Source organism: Gastrolobium bilobum, unplaced genomic scaffold (assembly GCF_033153095.1).
Source record: "Gastrolobium bilobum isolate Gb01-03AN ecotype WA unplaced genomic scaffold, APGP_CSIRO_Gbil_v1 utg3161, whole genome shotgun sequence".
Classification (NCBI taxonomy): domain Eukaryota; kingdom Viridiplantae; phylum Streptophyta; class Magnoliopsida; order Fabales; family Fabaceae; genus Gastrolobium; species Gastrolobium bilobum.
In genome coordinates, this window is record NW_026899561.1 from 29,617 (window position 1) to 52,808 (window position 23,192).

Genomic DNA, 23,192 nt, shown 5'->3' on the forward strand with positions numbered 1-23,192 from the left:
AAATTTGAATGACTTAAAAGGGGTTATAAATAAGAAAAAATAAAATTTTAAAAAAATCCAAACCGTATAATTTTAAATTTTTGTATTTTATTTTATTTATCTTCAAAATCAATTTTAAACTTGTTCAATGAACCGAAACATACTGATGATCAGATAAAATTGAATCGAATCATGCTCATTATTAACCATAATTGTGTCAAGGGGAAAAAATTCAATATAAATAACTCACTTAATAAAAAAAAAATGAATGTAGGTTCAGGGGTGTGACACTTTTTTCGCTGTGAATGTAATTTTATGTTGCTCAAAATATTTTAATTAATAATAGTTGCAGTAACAAAAGAATACTATTCACGCACAAATTTTGTTTAACCATGAATTATAGAGTAGAAAAAGTTGAAAAGAAGATTCATTCATCACGTGTCTTTCATGTTGAATATCCATACATAATATATATCTTCCGAATTATATGTGGTTGATATCAACAAAAGAAGAGTTCAAAGCCTGATCAGTACAATTGACGTGAAGGAGTGGAAGAAGTTTTAATTTGGTTACTGTGGTTACCTTCCCTCACAAGGATCGACACATTCTTTGGCTGACAATTTATTAAGGCCGTGCAATGTCGACAAATGCTTTGTCTCTTATCAGATTTTTTAAGTATTTAATTCAGTGAAGTAAAGTCCTTTTTTTTGTTACTAAAAAAAAAGTGCTTTACTTTTTTTTTTTTCTGTTTTCTTTATTCCCCTTTCTTGTAATCATGATCTTAATGTAATGGAAAGAAGAAGAAGCGCAAAATGTGACTTTTAAGGTGGATGAAAATCAACGGGGCCAGAAGTGTAGATAAATGAATAATGTAAGTGTGGACAGTGGACCTAACTCACCAAGAATAGTCCAGCGATTAGATCATAAGCATTTGGTTAGGCTTGGGTAATGCCTCAATCGACAAGATTTATAAGCAGCACTAATTCAATAGGACCCCACTTGCTTTGACACTTGGGAATTTGCAATATGCTTGGTGTGGTGGTGGTACACGAATTTAGCCTATCAAACAAAGAGGGTGACATATTTGACCACGCAATTTCAACAAAGCATCTTAAGAACAACAAACGATGCAGATTCCACTTCTTCACCATCCATTAATGAAAAAGAAACAAATGCATTTTTGTTATGTGAGCAAGCCTTTGGACCATTATTTACTCTGTATCTCTCCGTGGTGGCTAGTGTATTTTATTGACCCAAGGGGCTTGCATGACTGACTACATTAAACTATGACAAAAGTATATAATAAAACTTATGGTATTAGGTAAAAATATTTATTATATTTCTTAATAATAATTCATGTTTTATTATATCTCTTAATTATAAAGAACAGCTAAATAATTATTGTAAATTTTAGTTTTTATAAATAAAATTAAAATGAAAATATAATGACATTTGTACTAAGACGTAAGTATAATCAATTTCTGAACAAGATTAAAAAAAATGTCGAACCTCCCCTGCTCCAATGGGTCCCTCCACCCCTAGAAGTGTTGTCAAGTTGAAAATTATGTACATAGATGGAGCTACAATTAATTAATTATTATTATTTTATTTTTTTAATTGATCATTGCAAGGTAGGGGGGGTGATTGCTCTGACTTGTGATTCATGTTGTACCCTTTGTTACAGAATCCTATGCCAGTGGAAGGATATGCGACCTGTTCCGGTCATCAAATAACTTTGGAGTTATATTTTAGAAGGTGCCAATAGAGATTGATTGCTAAAAAGTAGTTGCAACTTGAATTCTGGTACAGATGAGGTTGGACCCTAATGTTAGATGTCTGCAAATTAATTAGCCTCTTGTTGTATTATTTCCTTCTTGTTTTGTTCAGCGCACTTAGACTTGCTTGACGGGCACTGCATCTCTTTAGAAGCTTGGTTATTCATTTCAGTTCTGGCTTGTACGTTGCTTCTTTCGCAATGCATTTCTCTTTTTAGCGTCACACACTCACACAAAAATTACTAAAAAATTTTAGCTAAAGATACTTGAAGTGTTTTTCTTTTTTATTTATGATTTGATTAGCAAAACTTTTTAAATTTTTAGATGCAATAAGAAATTTTTTTATTACAAATCCTCAAAATTAACAGCTTAAAGTGTCTGTGATGTTTTTTCATGTGTATTATTTTTCAACTATCTCATTTTTTTATATTAAATTTTTATAATTAAGGTGTAAAAAACTATTTATCTAAGTTTAAACTTTGCAAGTATAATCATTTATTTGCAGAATTGCAGTTTAATGAAAATAATTTCACCATCCTGAAATAAAAATTAAGGAAAATGTTATATCTATATAAAAAAAATTATGAGCTCTTACAACTAAGTTTTAATCATTAATTTTTATTAATCTGATAATTATAATTGTGATTCAATAAATTATAATAGTTCGATTGATAAAAATTAAATATGAAAATTTGGTTGTAAAAATTTGTAAATATATTTTTCCGAAAATATTGAATATTTCTCTTAACATTATTATAAGAATTTCTTTTACAATTCAGTAACTTAAAAAAGAAAAAAGAAAAAAAAAGATTGCTTGCTGTTCATGGTTGCTACAGGCTGGACGGTGTAACAGTAGTGCCAATATCTCTCTTCTGATAGCATCAAACGGATCAAGGTGTGCTGTACCCACAACCCAGTGTTTTGTCACTGTCGAAAACAAAATTCAGAACATAAAACGTCGGATTTTGATTACAAAGGTACTACAGCAGCATGAGCGTCATCGACATTCTCACCAGAGTTGACTCGATTTGTAAGAAGTACGACAAATACGACGTCGAAAAGCAAAAGGATTCCAATTTGTCCGGCGACGATGCCTTCGCCAGACTCTACGCCGTCGTCGACGCCGACATCGAGGCCGCGCTTCAGGTTACATCGTGATCTTCCTCCTCTCTATAGTTATTTTCCTTCAATTTTGTTTGATTGTATCAGAAACTCGCATGGATACAGAGTTATAGGGGAATTTGTGCCCTAATTGATGAAAAGATTTGGAATTTGAGTTTTTTTTTTTCCACTCCCAAACTTGTGTAATAGTATGTGGAGTCAATTTTGTGTAGAAAGCAGAAACCGCTTCCAAGGAGAAAAGTAGGGCATCTACTGTAGCGATCAATGCTGAGATTCGTCGTACCAAGGCTAGGTTGCTCGAGGAGGTACCGAAGTTGCAGAGGTTGGCTGTGAAAAAGGTTGGTTCTTTGCTTTCTCTCTTACTTCTACTATCCTTTGAAATTGTGTTTCTTTTTTTTTCTTTTTTCTTTTTGTGAGGTGGGGATTCTATTGATTTTATGAACTTTGTTATCTGCGTGTTTTGGATTTAGGTTGGAATGGTGAATTCCATTCTATACTTATGATATCTGTCTTAGCTCTGATTGATTGAATTCGTATTGTAATTGTGAATTGTCAATAGTATTGTAGCTGACACTTTCAGCTGTAGTGAAGAACAAGTTGATGAAATTACCTAGTTAGAGAGATCTAGCTAATGACATGCTATCTGAAAAGATCATTTATTTAATATACTTGAAGAGTTCTGTTATAAAATTTGACAATGAGAAAGACAGTGGAAAAAAAAAATCCTACTTCTTCTTTTACCAGTGCACCTATCCATCTAGGAATGGGGATATTTTTTGTTGCTCCTGTATGTATTTCTGATTATTTGAGAAAAATCTGACTTATTTCGTTTGGCGTGTATGTCCTATCAATTGCTTGATTGTCGTTTTTTCACACTTGGTAAATTACTGGCAAGCAAATGTTCAATATTAGTGACATTATACATTTGTCCAATGCATGGTACAATTTGGATTCACAGGTAAAGGGACTTTCATCACAAGAATTTGCTGCCCGTAATGATTTGGTTCTTGCTTTGCCGGATAGGATCCAAGCTATCCCAGATGGGACCCCTGCTGCACCCAAACAAACTGGAGGTTGGGCAGCTTCTGCCTCACGTCCTGAAATTAAATTTGATTCAGGTAATTGAAGTTATCTGTGTCTCGTACTGATATAATTATAGCAGCTGATGAATGGGGGGCATTTTAATTAATGGTCTCAATTCATTCCTGTGTATCATGTCAATTACAGATGGGCGATTTGATGATGAATATTTCCAACAAACTGAAGAAACAAGTCAATTCAGGCAGGAGTATGAAATGCGTAAAATAAAACAGGCAAGTCACATTTAGACAGTTATAACCGGAGGGAGACGAGATTTTTTGGTGCTGTCTTTTGCATGATATACATGTTGAATGTTACCCAGGCAATTGTTTCAAATCTAATTATATGAAACATTTTTAGGATCAAGGTTTGGATGTGATTGCTGAAGGATTGGATACTTTGAAAGACATGGCACATGATATGAATGAGGTCAGATTCCTTGTGTTTGTCTTTCTGCCTCTCTGTGTGTGGTTTTTTTCACTTTTAAGTTCATTATTTATGGGCCAAATGCAGGAAATGGATAGACAAGTTCCACTGATGGATGAGATTGATACGAAGGTGAGAATCATCGATAACTGCTTGTGCCCTGAAGCCATAAAACTTGGAAACTAAGGGTATCTTTGGTTTGTGGAAATGTTTTCTATTTCCATTTTCTATTTTCACTAATAATTACAAAAATGCCACCTTGCTTTCAATTTGTTTCTTATTTTCAAAGATTTTGTACAGGAAATAGTGAAAACAGCATCACCGTTTCCTGTACAAATATTTGAAAACAGGAAACAAAGTGAAAAAAGAGGCACTTTTGTAATCATTAGTGAAAACAGAAAACATTTCCTCAAACACACCCTACTTTTCAAAACTGGAGTTAGGAAGTTGAAATTAATATGAGATATTGTTTTTTGTTGTCTTTACAGGTGGACAAGGCATCCTCAGACCTTAAGAATACCAATGTTAGACTTAAAGACACGGTGAACCAGGTTATACAACTGCAACTCTTTCAGTCTTAGATTTCCGTCAATTTCCGGTTGCATCAGTGATAGATTTCCTGTTGAATCTTACGTGATTTTTGGTTTTTGTCCAGCTTCGATCCAGTCGAAACTTCTGTATTGATATTGTTTTGTTGATTATAATTTTGGGAATTGCTGCCTATTTGTACAAGTAAGGCTCCTATCTCTTTTCTAAAATTAAAAAAGATGTTCCAACCATTTCTCTTTTCTTGTGGATTTCAAGCCCAGTTCATATTCTGGTCCTGCCTTATGTGGCTCTTTTTGATATGAAAAGTGGAAATCTGCCTTAAGTGTATCTGTGTGGGAAATTTAAGGTCCATGTTTAAATCATTCGTCATTAAGTGGGTGACCTTAAGCTGCATCTTAAGTTAGAAAATTAGGTGTGTGGTTTCTTAATGAAAGCATTCAACACATTTTCCTGTTATGGCAATGCAGCCTTTGCTGCAGAAATTAATCTCATTATGTTTCCTCGCTAGTATGGCAACTTTGCTAAGTTTCTGAAATGCAATTCTCATTATGTTTTTCTTTGCGATCCATATCAACATATCCTTTATCACTAAAACAAATCATAACATCTTTCCCTTACTGGCTAACTCTACTACAATTCTCTGATCTAATGTTGGAGAAGTTTTGGTCTGCATTAATTGTGATTATGGCATTCCTTTGAAATTAGAGGAGCATATATTTTTAATCTAAGGCTTTATTTTCTCCATGTGGGTGGAGGAGTCCAAAGTTTTATATAAGCCCACAAAGTTTAGTATATTTTTGTTGATAAATATTTCACTAAACTCTTGATGATGATCTAGTTAATACGAACAATGTACCAAATACTTGTTTTATTTTCCACTCCTGGTGTACCACATAAGAACTCGTATACTAAGACTAGAACTTTCTTTTGAAATGGTTATTTGCCAACTTACGGTTAAATGGGCCAAATGAATTTCTGAGAAATTGGTAACACACTGACAGATTAAAAAGCTTGACTATATATGTAAGATCATATCCATGTAGTGAGAGGGATCATAAATCTTTTGATTTGTTAGCCTTGGGGGTTGTCTTTTGTATTTTCCATGTCTTCCCTTATATCCTCTCTTTTAAATATAAAAATAAAAACTAGAGTATGAATCAATTTTCAAATGCAATTTTGTTGAAATATATTGTGTCCTGTCTGTACTTAAAATTTGGATATTATCCATTTGAGGCACTGTTAATTGGAATCTTCAAATTTCTGACGTGGTAGCTTTTAGTCTCTTTCCTGATAGCATGGGTGAGATCTTTAATATCATCGCATGTGTTTCATGGCGGTGTTTACTAGTCTTTTTTGTTTTGTTTTACTTCTTGAGATACCTTTCTGACTTGCTGTGCTTTTGTTGCAGTGTGCTAAAGAAATGATACGGCATACAAGGCCGTTGGATCTATTCGTGTGGCTTACCTGTATTTATTTTATTTTCTTGAGAATATCGTGTCTATTTATATAAATTTTATTTTTTGTGAATTTTTCCTGTCACTTGAGAGATACATTTGTCCTTTATAAACAGACTCGGTATGCCGTTATGTTATATGCCGAGTAGTTTATATATTTTTGGTATGTGTTGACACTGAATCTGGCTCTTGTATTATATGCCCATCTTTAAAAACTTGTGGAACGTACTGATTCAATGTTCTCGTAGAGGATTTCACAATTTACTATTATACAAATAATCTATTTTAATTTGGAGCAGAAGAGAGGACGAGGTTCGGGAGGTGAAATCAAATGGAAATTAGCGAGCTAAAAACATGAGGAAAAAAGAAAGATAGAACCGATTATTATACAATCAATTTTTCTGTATTTTTTTGGGCCTGCGATCTTTGTTTCCGACTTTAAAATCATGTGATCTGTGAAGAAATCCATGGCATATTTCCATCGCATATACAAACAATCATTTTTTTATATGAATTTAGTGTCAGCAAGTCAAGAATCGGTCTACATGATGTGTGATTTAAGAAATTTTGTCACTAGTTTCAGTTAAAAAGCAATTATCAGTTGATAATCCCCCTCCCCCCAATCTTTTTTTTTTTAAGCCCAATCCTAAATGGTCAACATCTCTTTTGAATCTATTTGAAAAATAAAATTTCCAAAGTATAAACTACAATGTTGGACATCTTCTTAAGGCCCCAACTACGAGGTGTTGCCTTGCTTCCTATACTCCTAAATCTTCGCCATGTTGCCGGCCAATGATTCATTGCTTGTCCACTTAAAATACATACTAATAGTGAAATTTTCGGGTGCGAGATTGCTGCTGAGCTCATCCACTACCCATATAAGATATTCTCTATAACCTTCAAAGCACGTACACGGTGTTTGAAAAAAAAATTGCGTCCAACACGGATACGCTTGGACACGCGTCCAACACGCGGTTTGAGGACACACGGTCAACTCTCCGACACATTTTTTCGACACGCGGTCAATGCTCGGACACGCTCGGATACCTTTTTTTTTTAATCTTAATTTTATTTTGTTAACTAAATATAAAAGAAAAAATTTATAAATTAATTTTTTTCTGTTATGAAATTTGACATAAAAATTTAACAAAGTACGAAAAAATATTTATATTTATGTTTATATTTATGTTATAAAATTTAAATATTTGATTGGTTATATGACTTATTATGGACTCTTATATGTATTAAATATAAATTATATTATATATATTAAAAATTTTATTTAATATCAAAACGTGTCCCAACGTGTCGAAATATGACATTTTTTAGAATTAACGTGTCGGCGTGTCGTGTCGTGTCTCGTGTCCGTGTCCGTGCATCATTGCCTATAACCCTCCAGGATACAGACAACTGAGACAAGTAGCAAAATGGTAATTGTTTTTCAAGTTTCTCCTGACTCTTTAGCTTCGTAGTTAAAACTACTCTTCATACATTTAAATTCCTAGCTTTTAAACCACACAAGGCAGGAACAAAAGTAAACTCCAATTCCAAGGCATTATTTCCAAAATCCTACACCGTACTACAATTTTATACTGATATTCTTAATTGAAAAGTTCAAGTTACAAAGCGGTGGCGTAGTTTTAAATACATGCATGACTTTTTTTTGTCATTTTTGATTCGGTACCTTGAAATTAACAACACAAATCCAAACAGCCTTCACAGTTCACAGTAACGCTAGTTGTTTTAGAATGCACGAAGTTTTTAGTGCAATGGATTTTCAGTACTTACAAATAACGCCTTTATCTATCATGACAAAAAGAAAGAATTTCAAAAAAATATTTCAATTTCCATAAGTTTATTTTGAAAATACAATACAATCAACAACTCAGTAGCATTATGATGGCACTTTATTCTTCAAGCTATCTCTCATATATTACCCTATACACACAGCTGAAATAATATCCTATAACAAAGTATGCAAATGCCCTATGCTTTTTCAGCTATGTACATTCCTACGCACAGAAAAGAATAATCACACTGTACAAATATGAAATCAAATGCATTCTTGCTTAGTTACATATATAGAATTCACTTTCCATCCATCCCATGCAGCAGCTACATATGCACACGAACAAGCATGTCCATATACACTAAAACGACTCATGTATATCCCGTGAAGGCTAAGCCATTAAGCTCTTGAGGTTGTATAATGGAAGTCCAATGCTCAAAGTTGTTGAAATTGTACCCTTTGCTTACATCTATTTCAAGTTTTTGCTTTCCATCATCAACTTCTTTCCTTAGTATTTTATTGAGGGGAGCATAAAGGTCCAACTGATTTTCTTCAATGGCTTTTCTCTTCAGCGGATTAAAGAAGCCCTCAGCTGCAGATGCTAAGAACTGTGCTCCTACTATGTTTAAGTTGTCTTCATGCAATGAAGCATATTCTTTTATATCATCATTACAACAAGAGCGTGAGCTTGAGGCCATTCCAATGGAATTAGGCAGAGTACTCTCAGAAGCCAGAATATAAGGTAACATTGGATATTCATTCTGCAGAGAGATTTTGACTGGTTCAAGATTAGAGTTCTCATTCATTTGTTGAAAGTGGCTTGTAATTGGTTCATAACTAAGTTCATTTGAATCTTCCCAAATGCTTCTTGGGTTGCTGATTTTTTGTCGAACCCGGCATAGCACCCATTCATCCAGCTGAAGCACAAGGAGAAAAACAAAAAAAAAAACAAGAAATTGTCAAAACTTCATATATACATAAACCATCAAATTTTTTGGAAGATGAAAAATTGAACTCATGCTCATTAATTGACCTACTCTCATAGACCTTCTTTGCTTGGAATTCAAGATCAATGAATCATGCAACCTATACTCGTGCATGATCCAGTCAGTTTTAGATCCTTTGGGTGGACGTCCCTTGTAGAACACAAGGGCCTTCTTCACTCCAATGCTCTTCATTCCACAGGAAGTAAGAATAGGTTTGTCAGTCCCAGTAGCCTTCCAATAACCTGAACCAGCTGCTCTGTTAGGCCTCACTCCATTGGGATACTTTCTGTCTCTAGGAGTAAAGAAATACCATTCATCCTCCCCAAACAATGCTTTACCTGTTGAAAATGAAAAGCTAGCATTCTTTTAGTAACTATCCCTTTAAAAAAAACAAAAGCACTCCCCGTTAAACCCCGACTAGCTAGGGAGTGTGGGGTGAGGACAATCCTTGTATGCAGTCTTATCTTTGCATATTTGCAAAGAGACTGCTTTTCAGGTTCGAACATGTGACTTTTCAATCACATAAGAGTAATTTTACCACTACTTCACGCTCGTCCTCTCCTTTAAGAAAACAATGAAACAAAATTCTAAATCAGTGCAAGTGTTAACACAGACTTGGGAGCTCCCATGGATTATTCTTGTAAAGATCTATTTCAGCTATGAATGAAGCTGGAAGGGGAGATGAAGTCACTTTGTTTCTCAGATAGTGAACAATGAGCTCCTCATCAGAAGGGTGGAATCTAAATCCAGGAGGGAGTTGGATTTCTAAATTAGGATCTTTGTCCATGAAGATGAAGGAATAATTCCCACGGAGGAACTTAGGAAATGTATCAATCAGTTTCCAGATATTATCGATCAAAATGGTTGTAAGCTTGAAATCACTGTGCATGGGTTATATATAAATGTTGTTTAGGTCATGCAGAGAGTGACAATTATCTGGTAATATAATACTAGGTAGGTTAGAATGCATTAGGTAGGTGTGTGGGAAAAGATATGACGAAAGCAACTCATTTGTCTCATTTGATATCCAACATTCTTCAAAGGCCATCCATATAATTTAATCAGCATGGTTGCTTTGCAATTTAGACAAAAGATTGAGTTCTGTGGGGTCACCAAAATCAGGTTTGAACAACAGCTTAGTTTGAAACTTTAACAACAAAGTTTGTCAATTTTCTGCATTAAATTATCTAATATTTGTAAAACAAATTGCTTATCCGGCCGCCTGAAGTTGCAGATGATATAGATGCATTTCAAAATTATAATATATGCTAGTTATTGACCAGCTGATTGTAGATTCATAGTACTGTCAGGGGAAATGGCATCAATGTGATGGCGCAGAGTTCATCATGTTAGCTAGACAGCGTGCCTAATTACAGAGGCTTATACTTAATTCTAATTTTATAACAAGTTTTGATTATTTAATCCTAAAATTAAGGAGAAACATCTGCTGATGTAGCTATAATAATCTGGCTACCTGATTTTAATAAGAGGAGATAATTTCAAGTAGGATTATTTTTTTTGTGGTAAATATCAAGTAGGATTATTTTATCCCCTTATAACTGCATTTTGCGAAATACGTAGTTATAATATTAAGTTTTTTTTCTTTTCCTCTCTTCAAAATCTTGTCGGCTAGAGTGGAGAGAGAAAAAAAAAGCAACTTTTATATTAGGAAAAAGTTCACCAATGTCCCTGTGGTTTGTTTCAGAATCATCTATGCCCCTGTGATTTTTTTCTATCACATATGACCCTGTGATTTGCAAAAGGGTAAGTTTTTTTATCACATATTTCCTGTGGTTTTTTATTTTTTACAAAGCACAGTGATATATGTGATATAAAAAAATCACCGGGACATAGGTGATTCTGAAGCAAACCACAGAGGCATTGGTGAACTTCTTTCTTTATATTATAACTATGTACTGGAGTACATAGTTATAAAAGGTGAAAGACATAAACTTATATCTTTTAAAAAGACACACACTAAACCTTTTAAGTATAAGTGGTGAAACCTCACACTAATTAAGAATGGACTGAGGATCATAGAAGTGAATGACCGATGAAATTATTCTTTTAATATTTTTAATTAAAACGTGGTGTCTAGTAGTTGAATCTACATATTGTGAATACATAATTTCATGTTCTTGGTTTCAAGAATTTGCTTTTGTTAAACTAAAATGAAAAAGTTGCAACAAAAACTGGGATTGGGATAGAGATAAACAAATGTTTGAAAGTCGATATGATAGTAACAAAAAAAAAAATTTGTTTACACGATTCTTGTTGTTGAGTATTATATATATAAAATTGAGAACGGACTAGAGTTAACTCAACTCCAATATGAGTACTTTGACTGTATAACAATACAATATTGTGATACCTTAACTGTGATAAAAAAAAAAGGAAAAAGTTAACCAGTTAGATTCCGCATTTATTAAGTTTAAAATTTGTTGTGCTTATTATCATACAAATATTAATTAACCGGTTGCAAACGGAGGCGTTACATTAACAACAATTGCCTTTTAAGTTTTAGAAAATGCTTAGGTAGCCACTACTTTCCTTAAATGTTTGGATATGTGACCATAGACGAAATGGAATGGAATCAAATTAACACACTATTAATTGAATATTTTATAATGAAATATAGGACAATTTACATTCCATGGTTTGAGAAGTGAATGAAATGATAAAGATTATTTATAAACAATAAGTTAGTTTTATCTTTTCATCCTAAATTGGAGAGCAAGAAAAATAGATATATGGGATGAAAAAGGTTCATCGGGTTTTAATCTATTTCACCCAATTTAAAACAATCTAAATTAAACAATGATAACTATGTATAAAAAAAAAAAACAATAGCTAACCTCATGCTATTTCATTCTCCTCTATTCAGTTCCTTTTCATCAATCCAAGCAAAGCCTTAAGTCCATATTTCAGGAATACCCGAAATTCACGGGAGTTCTATATTCCCACGAACTCAAAGTGAAGTGAAAACTACTCGTTTTGGTGTAAGTATACATACTTTATAAGTTCAACTTACCCTTTAAACATTATAGTGTTAATTTTGCAATTTTCCACTTTTTCCTTACTACCAAACATTCAAATAGCAGATTCTTAAGCTACCTTCATTTGCAAAATATGATAAATTTTTTGACCCTTCATAATTATGAAATTTGATCCACAATTATATTGGAACTCCGTCGTGCTGTCTGCAAATTTCGGTCCCAAAATGACTTGCTAATTCTAGGATCTCACTAACTTGATGCTTTATATTCTGGTTAACTTTTTTTTTTTTTTTTCAGAATGGTATAAAAAAAGAGGAAAGTTATATTTACGACATATTTTTTCTTATAACCATTTTTATGGCTGTTAGATCAAAATCAAATCAACGATTACAAAATGACTGTAACGCCCCGTCTACAGCCGGTTAATTAACATTCATATGATATTAAGCGCAGCACATTTTAACTTAGTAAATGCGGAAGCTTGTGGTTAACTTTTTCTTTTTTCCTTTCATATCTACTCTTTTTACATTTCGCGAACGACATTTCGTCTGTTTTTCGGACTATTGGGATTAATTCTCATCCTAGAAATTTTCACCTAATTAACAATTTATCAATATACTAAACATGCCACAAAATGAATAAACATCTTGCCTAGCCATCAACGGCTTAGGCTATCTCATAGTAATATGATCTCCATATAATATCCATAATGTTACTTAAATAATTACATCAAATAAACAAAAGAGATGCAATTAAATAAGTAACATAGACCTGAGCATGCATCACTACAACATATACAGACTAGCAACATGGCATAGACATTCTCTATGCTCTCAAAATAATGACATGGCATAAAGATATATATCTAAAATAAAACCATGCCAAATACATATCAGCATATCAATCAAATCATATTATCATGTCAAATAGTATCTCTCCTCTGGCCTCTTGCCACGCGATATCTCAACACCATCAGCTCCTGTACCTGAAATGGTAATCCGCATAACATGGGGTGAGATAATATAATTACCTCAGTAAGCTAGGGATCCTTAGAGGGCTCCTCCACCCCTAAGCTCACTTCTGGTATAATCACAGCATATAAAATATTCATGCATGCATCAGAATATGTATGACACTGTAGTGTGCAAATAATAAATCATACTGGCCAGAGAATATAACAAGTATGCATTACGCAAGAAAACATCGTCTTACAACATACCGTATGAGGAAACATCGTCTTATACTATGTATAAGAAAACACTATCTTGTGCCTCACACAAGGAAACACCATCTTGTGTAGCACACAAACATACCTACATATACTTGCAACATATAAAAAATTATTTTCAACATACTATATCAAACTACCACCCTCCCTTGGAGTTTGGAGGAACAAACGAGGGATTAACCCCAAGGACCGAAAGCTTACCTGGCAAACAACGTCCTCAAATGCGCTCCTTGTATCCAAAAGGTCACAACCAAAATATCTCACAATATCACAACCTATTCCAATTATGTGAAGACAATCAGTATATATATACTAGTTTACCACATTCAATTTTCAAGACTACACATACAAGACACCTAAACTTGATTTTGAGTCCAATTTATCGAAGTGTTCTAAATGGCGATTTCATAATTTTTCCTTTTACGAGAACTAATCCTAAGCATGTTTAACAAAGGGACTCACCTACAAATCATCCTCCAACTATTTACCATTAAATTTTCGACATTGACATATAGCCGAAAATCATAGTTTTCTATAGTGAGCTAAACGGTGATTTATTTTTTTGTCTTTCATCAAGAAGAAATCATAAGCATATTTAACAAAGGAAGCTATATCCAAATCGCTCTTTAACTATCCATACCATAACTTACCTCAATGTGAAAAATTCATAAATCTCCAACTCAAGCGAATGTGGATTCTAATCCGTGAAGATCGCTCAAAACAATGTTGGGATCAACTATACAACATGTATATACCACAAATAACCATCACAATCCATAAAATCCTCACATTTTCGTGCACTATTCATCATAAAATCTAGAATTCTTAAAATTTTATGAGAACAAGAAAAGAAAGGTGATTCCTTACCACAATATACCCAAGAATGAAGGGGAAAGCTTACTTCAAGTTCTTATGGCCTCAAGTTCCATCAAAACTCATCTTTTTCATGAAACATGAAATCTTAAGGGAAGAAGAACTCTCTACAGTGAACCCCACATGAAAATATGGGTACCAATGTGTTCCTCTCAAAATTTCTCCCAAGTTTGGCATTGGAACCAAGTGATTTCGAGGTCTCTAGCTCTCTCTATGAAATTTTGAAAATTTCGCTCAAAATCCTTTTCTATTTTCCCTTCTGTGTCGATGATGCTGGAAAAAGAAGAAGAAGTATGAAGGTTCGATAGTTTTCACTTACATAGGTTAAGTGAAATTCAACTAGATAAAGGTTTATCTGTCTATTCATTATCAAATTTTACCCAATGGACTAGAATATTTTTCTAGTCATGTTTCTATTTTTAGTTTTACCTTTCGGGCAATTTTGCCTACTCATATTTTTACCCCTTAATTGTCATTTTTAACTCATTTTTCATCAAATATGACTTTAATTCATTTACTTATAAGCTAGGGTCATTATAATGACATTAAATGAGAACCATTGATTTTTAGTTTGATCCAATAACCATGAAAGCGATTGTAAATATAACCTCTTATATATATATATATATATATATATATATATATATATATATATATATATATATATATATATATATATATATCAGAAAAATATTTATGCAGTTACTGCAGATAAGTTATTTGCATTTACTTCCAAAACGATGTCGTTTTGGGATTGAAAGATTAAAAAATTATAATTATAAAGACTGTATAACCCTAAAATAAATTAAAATTACAAAAATACCATGATTTCCATCCTAAAATGACGTTGTATTGGGTTTACTGCAGATAACTTATCTGCAGTAACTGGAGATAACTTATCTGCAGTGATTACAGAAAAAGCAAACACTATATATATATATATATATATATATATATATATATATATATATATATATATGGCAAGATCTTTTCACACTGATATAAAAATAATAAATCTTATATCAAATATTAACCATTAATTTCCGTACATATGAAATGGTAATTTATTGGGAATTAATAATTAATTAATGACTGTAACTCAATAGATCACAATCATCTTATGCACGAAAATCAACGGCTAAAATAAAGTATAAGACTTAGGGCAGGATCAATAAGTCTTACACCAAATATTAACCGATGATTTCCGTGAATCTAATTGTTGTGATTTATTGTGTCATACTCATTAATTAATTATTAATTTCTAATAAATCATAACGGTTAAATATACGAAAATCAACGGTTAAGATTAAGCGTAAGATTTATTATTCTTTTATTTGTATATATATATATATATATATATATATATATATATATATATGGGAAAAATATTTCTCTAGCAACTTGAGATAAGTTTATCTCTGGCCACCCCAAAACTACGTCATTTTATTTATTTATTTTCTTATATTAATTGATTTCCCTTTGAATGATTATGATTCCCTTTTTCTCTTTCTTCGTTTATCATCATTTATCCATCTTTGTACGGTTATGATTTAGTTGCCGAAGATAAAGTTATTTCAAGCAGCTTGAGAAATGATAAGCCATATATATATATATGTACAATCATTTCTGCAGCCGCTGTACGTGCAACAATCAAATACTTGCTATATATCTATTTGAAAGTATTAAATGCGGAGAATTATAACTAGGGGTGAAAGTGGGTTGTGCTGAGTCAAGCTTTGCCCCGAAAAGCCCAAGCCTACGCCAAAAAATTTCAATTTGGCCTGACCCAAACCTAATACGAGTCTAATTGTTAGCCTGACTTGACCCGTTTATAAAAAACAAATGGCTCAGCCTAGCCCATTAGCCTGTTAACTTTTAACTTCCAAGCAGAACCATGAATCAACTTTACAAAATACTCAAATTCTGTTAGTACTAAATCAAAACTCATAATTTTAACCTCCAGACAGAATCATGAATCACAACAAAACTCATACAATCTGCATTTAAGTCACTTTCAAAAGCAAAATACTCAAACTAAATAACGTACATTTTATCAGATCCAACAAATAAATATGTAAATTAAAATAGCTACATGAATCCAACAAACACATCATGATGTTTGTAGTAAGTATAACCTCTCCCGAAAATCTTTTAATATATTCATATACACAATCTAACATGCTAATATGTTGTTTTTCTTACATAAGAAATAAAGTAGATTTCTATTAAAATATAATTGAATATAACTAAGTTATAAATAATTGCAATTGATTAAAATTTTTCTTCAAGGCATACTTATTCTATTTTATTTTATTTAAAATAAATAATACAATATAGGTCGGTCTGTAGGCTTATAGACCAAGCCTTGTGAAAGCGGACCAACGACCTTTTTTTTAAACAAGCTTTTTCAAGGCCCAAGCCTGGCATATTTTATGAAATATACTAAGTCAGGTCTGGCATGACGTAGGCCGAGCCGTAGGCCCCTGTAGGCTGGCCCAGCCCAGTTTCACCCCTAATCATAACCATACACCTATCGTTGTTGTGCGTAAAGCGGCTGCAGAAATGATTTTACCTCTATATATATATATATATATATATATATATATATATATATATATATATATATATTACAAAGCAGGAGATTATCTTGTAAGGGCATGTTTGGTGTATAGTATATGATAAGGCCTGATAATATAAGACCTGATAGTATAAGGCCTGATTGTATAAGACCTGATTGAATTTTAATACTATACAGCGTTTGGCACGATATTAATAATATATTGTATAAGATAATATCATCTAGTATTTGGTAATGCACTGTATAATACTATATATCATAAAAATAAATATTTTTAATAAAAATATCCTTTAATAAAGAATTTATATAATTCTTCAAAAAATGTCATATGATATTAATTTTTATAAAAATTTATTGATCAGTGTGTCCAAAATATAAATTTAATTTATATAAAAAAAATTCAATATTTTTAAAATTAATATATTGAAAAATTAATTTTTATTCTAATAGATTAATATTAAAATAATATATTAATTTTTTAGAATTACATTATTGGTCAACGATGTTAATACATCAATCTCTTATCAGACCTTATCCTTCACCCTTAGGCCGGATTAAGTTATACATCGTTTTGATGTATTAAGGGATTATGTTGTATAAGCTTATACTATACGATGGTCACACCAAATAACTGAAAATGTCATAATGTATAATATAAACTTATACTATCATGTCTTATACGTCACACCAAAGAGGCCCTAAGTTACATCAAAATAATAGAGCTATTCGGTTTCAAAATAAAGACGGATATGGGGGAAGGATCCTTGTATTTGGCGTTATTCCTACCATAATCATATTGTACAAAACTCCAAGAAATAGAACATGAACGAAGGCTCGATAAGCATAATTAATAAGACCAACTTGATTATGTAATTTGGTTTCTTCTTCTTGGAACTAATCAACTCAATTCAATTTCCCAATTTTCATTCTCCCCTTAATTGACAGGCTGTAATTTGACATTTCTCTACTGCGTCACAACTATACGCCTGTACACTTCAATCAACGAAATATTAGTCCATGAAGATTGAAGAAGCCCCACTCTTCAAAGTTTTTGATTAATTTTCTTTTGGGGTGGGGGAGTGGGGATATAAGATATCTAAATCAAATCAAGTGATGGAATGATCTCGAATTTATAGAAAATTTTACACACACGTTAAGTATCTATACTGTAGTGTGTAAAATGGGAACGGATAATCTCATATCTTATTTTAATATGATATATAATATTATCCTATTGATTGACATATCAACAATTAATTTTAAGGTTATATACTTCTTCTGTCACTGCAGATGGGAAAAAGTGCAGCAACATTTATTTTTATCAGGATACGCGTCTTAATCCTGATGTGTTTATTTTTTTTGTAGGCCAGAATACGACCCCATATCTTAGTGTTAATAATTTGCTGCAACTTTTCTCATCAGCAGCGAAAGGAGAAACGACGAACCCTTAATTTTAATGACAAAACTCATAAAATAGAAAAAAGAAATCACTAACTGTTATAAGAAAATTCATTTTCATAAAAAATAAAATGTAAATAAAATATTCCAATTTGAACACCTTATATAGCAGTATAAATGATCAAACCGAGGCTTTCTATTTGTCTTGTATATAATGAATGGCGTCTAATTCTACGCCAGATTTTAAATTCTCCACGTAACGATCTGTTTTTTGTTGGGTAGACATCACGTTCCAATGGTCGTGACTCATGATCGCATTAGTTCCTCTATGATTTTGATCTCCGTTGAAGTCATCTCATGTGTCGTGACTACGCCAACTGTCCAAGTTTGAAGTTCAAGCACGTTTAAAGTAACACCCTTAAATTCAATCATAATTAAATTTTAGAGAAAATAATTCTATGACTAAAGATAAAAAAAAGATTATTTAGAAATATCGCATATATGTTATAATTCAATATTTATATCTTTCACAAATCTCCTGTAATTGACGTGAAAGTTGGATTTCATAAAAAAATAATTTAAAATTTCAAAAGTTTGGACTTCTACACAACATATATACATGTTTAAACTACTCATAATCAAAAAGTTTTTTTTCCCGTTAATTATAGCAACAGCATACACTAATCCTTATTCGGGTTGGGCCTGAGAAATCACACTCTGGTTAGTTGCTGTGATATAAAAACAATTTTAAAGAGCGATTTTGAAAATAAACGTACGAGATCCATGACAAAATGCACATCGTCGCATGATTATTAAGTGATTTTACAGTCACTTTTATCTTTCAGATATATATATATATATATATATATATATATATATGAGGAAGGATATACTTACCACAAAAAAAAATTACAAATTTTAAAATCAACTTAATCACCGTTGATTTTTGTCAATCTAACGATTATCATTTATTAAAAATTATTGGGTCGTATTTATTATTATTATTAATTCCAATAAATGATAACCGTTAGATTGACGAAAATTAACGATGATTAGATTGGTGGTAAAGGTTGTAAAATTTTTTGCTGGTAAGTATATTTTTCCCCTATATATATATATACACAGATAAATAAACATCTATATTATTTTTTACAATTTCTCATCAATAGGTTCTGGTATGGAATGTTTGAAAATTTCAACCGTCTTTCAAAACACTTAGGATTATCCAATTTTTGGGTAAAAATTTCAAACAAATATTAAGTTTAGCTCTAAACAACTTGAGGTGCTTAACTTTTATTTTAGAGATTGACTCACCAAGATTTAGAACAATTAGCCTGATTTTTTCTATTCCGCTTTTTTGTGTTGTACTTTTTTTTCACGATAATTTAAGTAGCAAAAGAATCGAATCAATAATAAAAGCCATGAATTCTACCACCAACAAATATTTATACTGGCACAGAACTAGAGTCTTTGAAAAACTTGCACTAAAACGCGTTTTGAGATAATAACCCAGATCTATTTACAATTTGCAAGCGAAGACCAAGCATAATAAATTGAAGGGAATTATAGTTTATAAACAAAGCATTCGATATCTGTAGCTTGTGGGGAAGAGGGGGAATCCATAGAAGGGATAGATGACAGGGGTGTCGTTATCTGGTCGGATATATATAATATATTTTTATATTGCACCTCTCATTTCCATTCCTTTCCCTGGCCCTACCTTCAAATCAAACAGAGTTCTTGTGCATTCGATCTAATTAAGTTCTAATTAATTATATAATATTATTTATTTGCACATGGGGTTTTGAATGTATACTCTTGTGAATGTGTGTGGATCGAGCATTGGATACTGAAATGGGGATATGAGGAAAGATACAATATTCATTGGATGAGAAGCTCCAAATGCGTGAAGCCAAAAGCTGTTTAAATGTCTCTAATTATTATAGCAAAACACAATAAGTTTTCCACTAAATTAATTATGTTACCTTTTCCTTTCCCCCATTTAACTATGGGGTTTGATTTTCTCATGTTAAATGAGAATTCAATTCTCATGTTGTAGAGATAAAAAACATGTAGGACTCTGTTAGAAAAAATTATATGTAGGACGCATGTCAGCACGGAAATCGAAAGGTGTGTAGGAAAATTTGAATTCTCATATTAAATGAGAATTATAAAACCCTTTAACTATAACGTATAGAAGTTGTAGCCCTCTGAATATAATGTTGTCAAACAGGTTAGAAGTAATATATAAAAGGGTTTTGTATCTATAATTTAACATGACCACAACAACTTTCCTACACACACAACATTTTGTGGGACCCACAATTTTTGAAACCAAAAAAAAAAAAAAAACTCTGGCACGCAAAACGAATCTCTATAACATAACACAATCACTTTTCCTACAACATAACTCTTATTAAACCCTATATAAAATCATTATCGTGGTGTTTACTATATAGCTTGAGCTGAGATGATTGTTTAATACGATATCATAATCTCTTTAACAGGAGACTTTTACGTGAGGAGACATATTAGAGAAGTAATATATAAAACTATTAAGGTTAACCTTACTTAATAGCTTGAGTTTTTAGATAAGATACTTGGTTACTTTGTGTATTATTCAAACAAATTAAGTCTAAAGAGCTCGCTTGATAGGGAGAGCTTTGCCCTTTTTGTGGTTCTGTCCGACTCGACCAGATTAATCGAATATAATTGATCAACCGGTGAAAAATTCTAAAAGATAATAATAATAATAATAAAGTACAGAGGTAGGAATTAAGTATTGCCACAGGAATTCACTAGTGGGGTAGCTGAGAAATATATTTACCAGTGATAAATTGCACTAGTGAAAGTCTTTATTTAGATTAACACAAATTAATTAAGTAGCTACTGAAGCTTCAAATATATTATGTTACTATACAAGTTTGGTATCGAAAGAGACAGGCGGCTTCAACTGGGGATGACGACGGAGTAGCGATTAAAAGTGCTCTAGCCTTTTCTAAACCATTAATTGCCACATTTGCACGCCTACCAAACAAGGTAATAGCTTAGAAATCTAACTCTGGTTGTTGGACATTAAGGCCACAAAAATGGGATTATATGCCAAAATAAGCACTCACACTTCAACTGGCTATAGCTATATATATGAATTAAATATGATCATATTCTTCCATTCTTCCTTTGAGCATGTGGATATAAATTAAGATGAGCACCAATAAGAAGGATGGTCCTCCTATAACTGCATATAACTAATCACTTAGTAGCTAGGTTTGTGCATATTAGGATGGTATAAAGGCTCATGATCACCATCTCCCCATATACCCCATTGCAGGGAAAGTCAAGTAGTAGTGTAAGGACCAAATCCGTGAGGCTGCTCGAACGATCTATAAACGATCATTTATAGAATAAAAATTCATCATCCTTCGGAGACACTTGGTGCCCTACATAAATGGAAAAATAGTCCTCATATTAAACTTAGTAGTAGTGTGGTTAGTTGAGGTGGGAAAAGAAAATGTCATCAATACTGTTACTTGCGATGGCAAATTACAAAGTTGTTCACAGGAGACACATACTTAGGGTTGTTGGAAATTTGACAAAAAGTTATTACGAGGAATTCAAATACATAATTCTTCAAAGCCAAGTAATCTTTAATTAATCCCGTGGAATCATACACACGCATAAAACTCGGATTATATATAGGGTTGCTTAAAAAAATTATTACTCTCTACATTAGATTGCAGTGTGTTAATTTCTTACAGAGGTGTAACGTTGTGCAGTTATTTGTGTAATGCATAAGTTCGATAGTCTTCTAAAAGGTTTTTTCACCGAAAAAGAAGAATGCGAAATAATTATTAGATATAGAGTAACTAGATTTAGAATATCTATTTGAATTGACTGTAATAATCAATTGCACATGACATTACCAAGAATTTTAGCGGTACAAAAGAAAGAGAAAAAAGAGAAAATATGACTCACAAAACCACATGGGCCAATGATTATTAAGTATTATCTTGGCTTCGTGGTCATCTACTTATCATCAATTATGGGAGTGGAACTTAGGTAAAATGTCTTTATCACTCAATAAAAGACCTCATATCTATTCTTCAGGTCATGTTTAGTTGGGAAGATTCGTTCTCTCTCTCTATCTATCTATATTTATATATAATTAATTATTTTTCATTGTCACCCAAAACTATATCATTTTACATATTTATTTTCCTTATCTAATTGATTGGAAATAGATATTATATTTCTCTTTATTCCTTTATCATCATTGATCCACCTGTATATGATTATGATTCCCCGACTGAACAAATCCTTATATTAAGGAACTTGATATTCGATTAACCCATATATATATGGGACACATCAACTTGCAATAAGAATAATAAGTATTAAATCAAATCTTAATTGTTGATGTATGTTAATCTAACGGTTGTAATTTATTAAAAATTAATAATTAATTAATGATATAATCATTAGATACATGAAAATCAACGGTTAAGATTTAATATAAGATTTTTTTTTTGAAAATATTCCAATCGGTTCATTGCTTCGCAACTAATCCTTTCGGGGCGGGTCCATGATTAAGGCTTTAAATTCCTCCCAAAGGTGGAATACTGAGGAGATTCGAACACATGCTCTCACCCCCACCTGCTTAGCTCCCATGCGCCAACTGAACTTCCACCTATGTAGCACCGATACTGACACGGGACACGTGACACGATACGACACAACACTCTGACACGTTAATTCTAAAAAATATTAGATTTCGACACGTTAGGACATCTTTTGGTATTAAATAATATTTTTAATTTATGCAGTGTATATTATATTTAATATTCAATAATTTAACAAAAAAATGAAACTAAACTTATAATATTCATCAATTTTGCAAAAAAACATAATATATCTCAAATATTTATATTAAACTTAATAAAATGGTAATCGTAATCCAAC

General features: G+C 32.1%; 2 protein-coding genes across 2 annotated transcripts; one reads left to right on the forward strand and one right to left on the reverse strand.

The window, feature by feature from the left end:
• Positions 1–2,579: 2,579 nt before the first annotated feature.
• On the forward strand, positions 2,580–6,605 carry LOC133291502 (syntaxin-71-like). Its single transcript, XM_061489772.1, has 9 exons — positions 2,580–2,900; positions 3,089–3,214; positions 3,835–3,994; positions 4,104–4,189; positions 4,317–4,385; positions 4,470–4,514; positions 4,871–4,933; positions 5,038–5,114; positions 6,340–6,605. The coding sequence occupies exons 1-9, from the start codon at positions 2,745–2,747 to the stop codon at positions 6,353–6,355; spliced, it is 798 nt and encodes a 265-aa protein (XP_061345756.1). The 5' UTR covers positions 2,580–2,744; the 3' UTR covers positions 6,356–6,605.
• Positions 6,606–8,545: 1,940 nt separating this feature from the next.
• Positions 8,546–9,947, reverse strand: LOC133291504 (NAC domain-containing protein 2-like). The gene is made up of 3 exons (XM_061489776.1): positions 9,776–9,947; positions 9,212–9,498; positions 8,546–9,091 (listed from the first exon to the last, which is right to left on the reverse strand). Exons 1-3 carry the CDS (start codon positions 9,945–9,947, stop codon positions 8,546–8,548), a joined length of 1,005 nt encoding a protein of 334 aa, XP_061345760.1.
• Positions 9,948–23,192: the final 13,245 nt, after the last annotated feature.

Coding starts and splice junctions, on each gene's coding strand:
- LOC133291502 (XM_061489772.1), top strand. CDS start 2,745: ATGAGCGTCATCGACATTCTCACCAGAGTTGACTCGATTTGTAAGAAG. Junction 2,901..3,088: donor ACATCGAGGCCGCGCTTCAG/GTTACATCGTGA, acceptor AATTTTGTGTAG/AAAGCAGAAACCGCTTCCAA. Junction 4,515..4,870: donor TGGATGAGATTGATACGAAG/GTGAGAATCATC, acceptor TTGTCTTTACAG/GTGGACAAGGCATCCTCAGA.
- LOC133291504 (XM_061489776.1), bottom strand. CDS start 9,947: ATGGACAAAGATCCTAATTTAGAAATCCAACTCCCTCCTGGATTTAGA. Junction 9,499..9,775: donor TAATCCATGGGAGCTCCCAA/GTCTGTGTTAAC, acceptor CATTTTCAACAG/GTAAAGCATTGTTTGGGGAG. Junction 9,092..9,211: donor AGCAAAGAAGGTCTATGAGA/GTAGGTCAATTA, acceptor CTTGTGCTTCAG/CTGGATGAATGGGTGCTATG.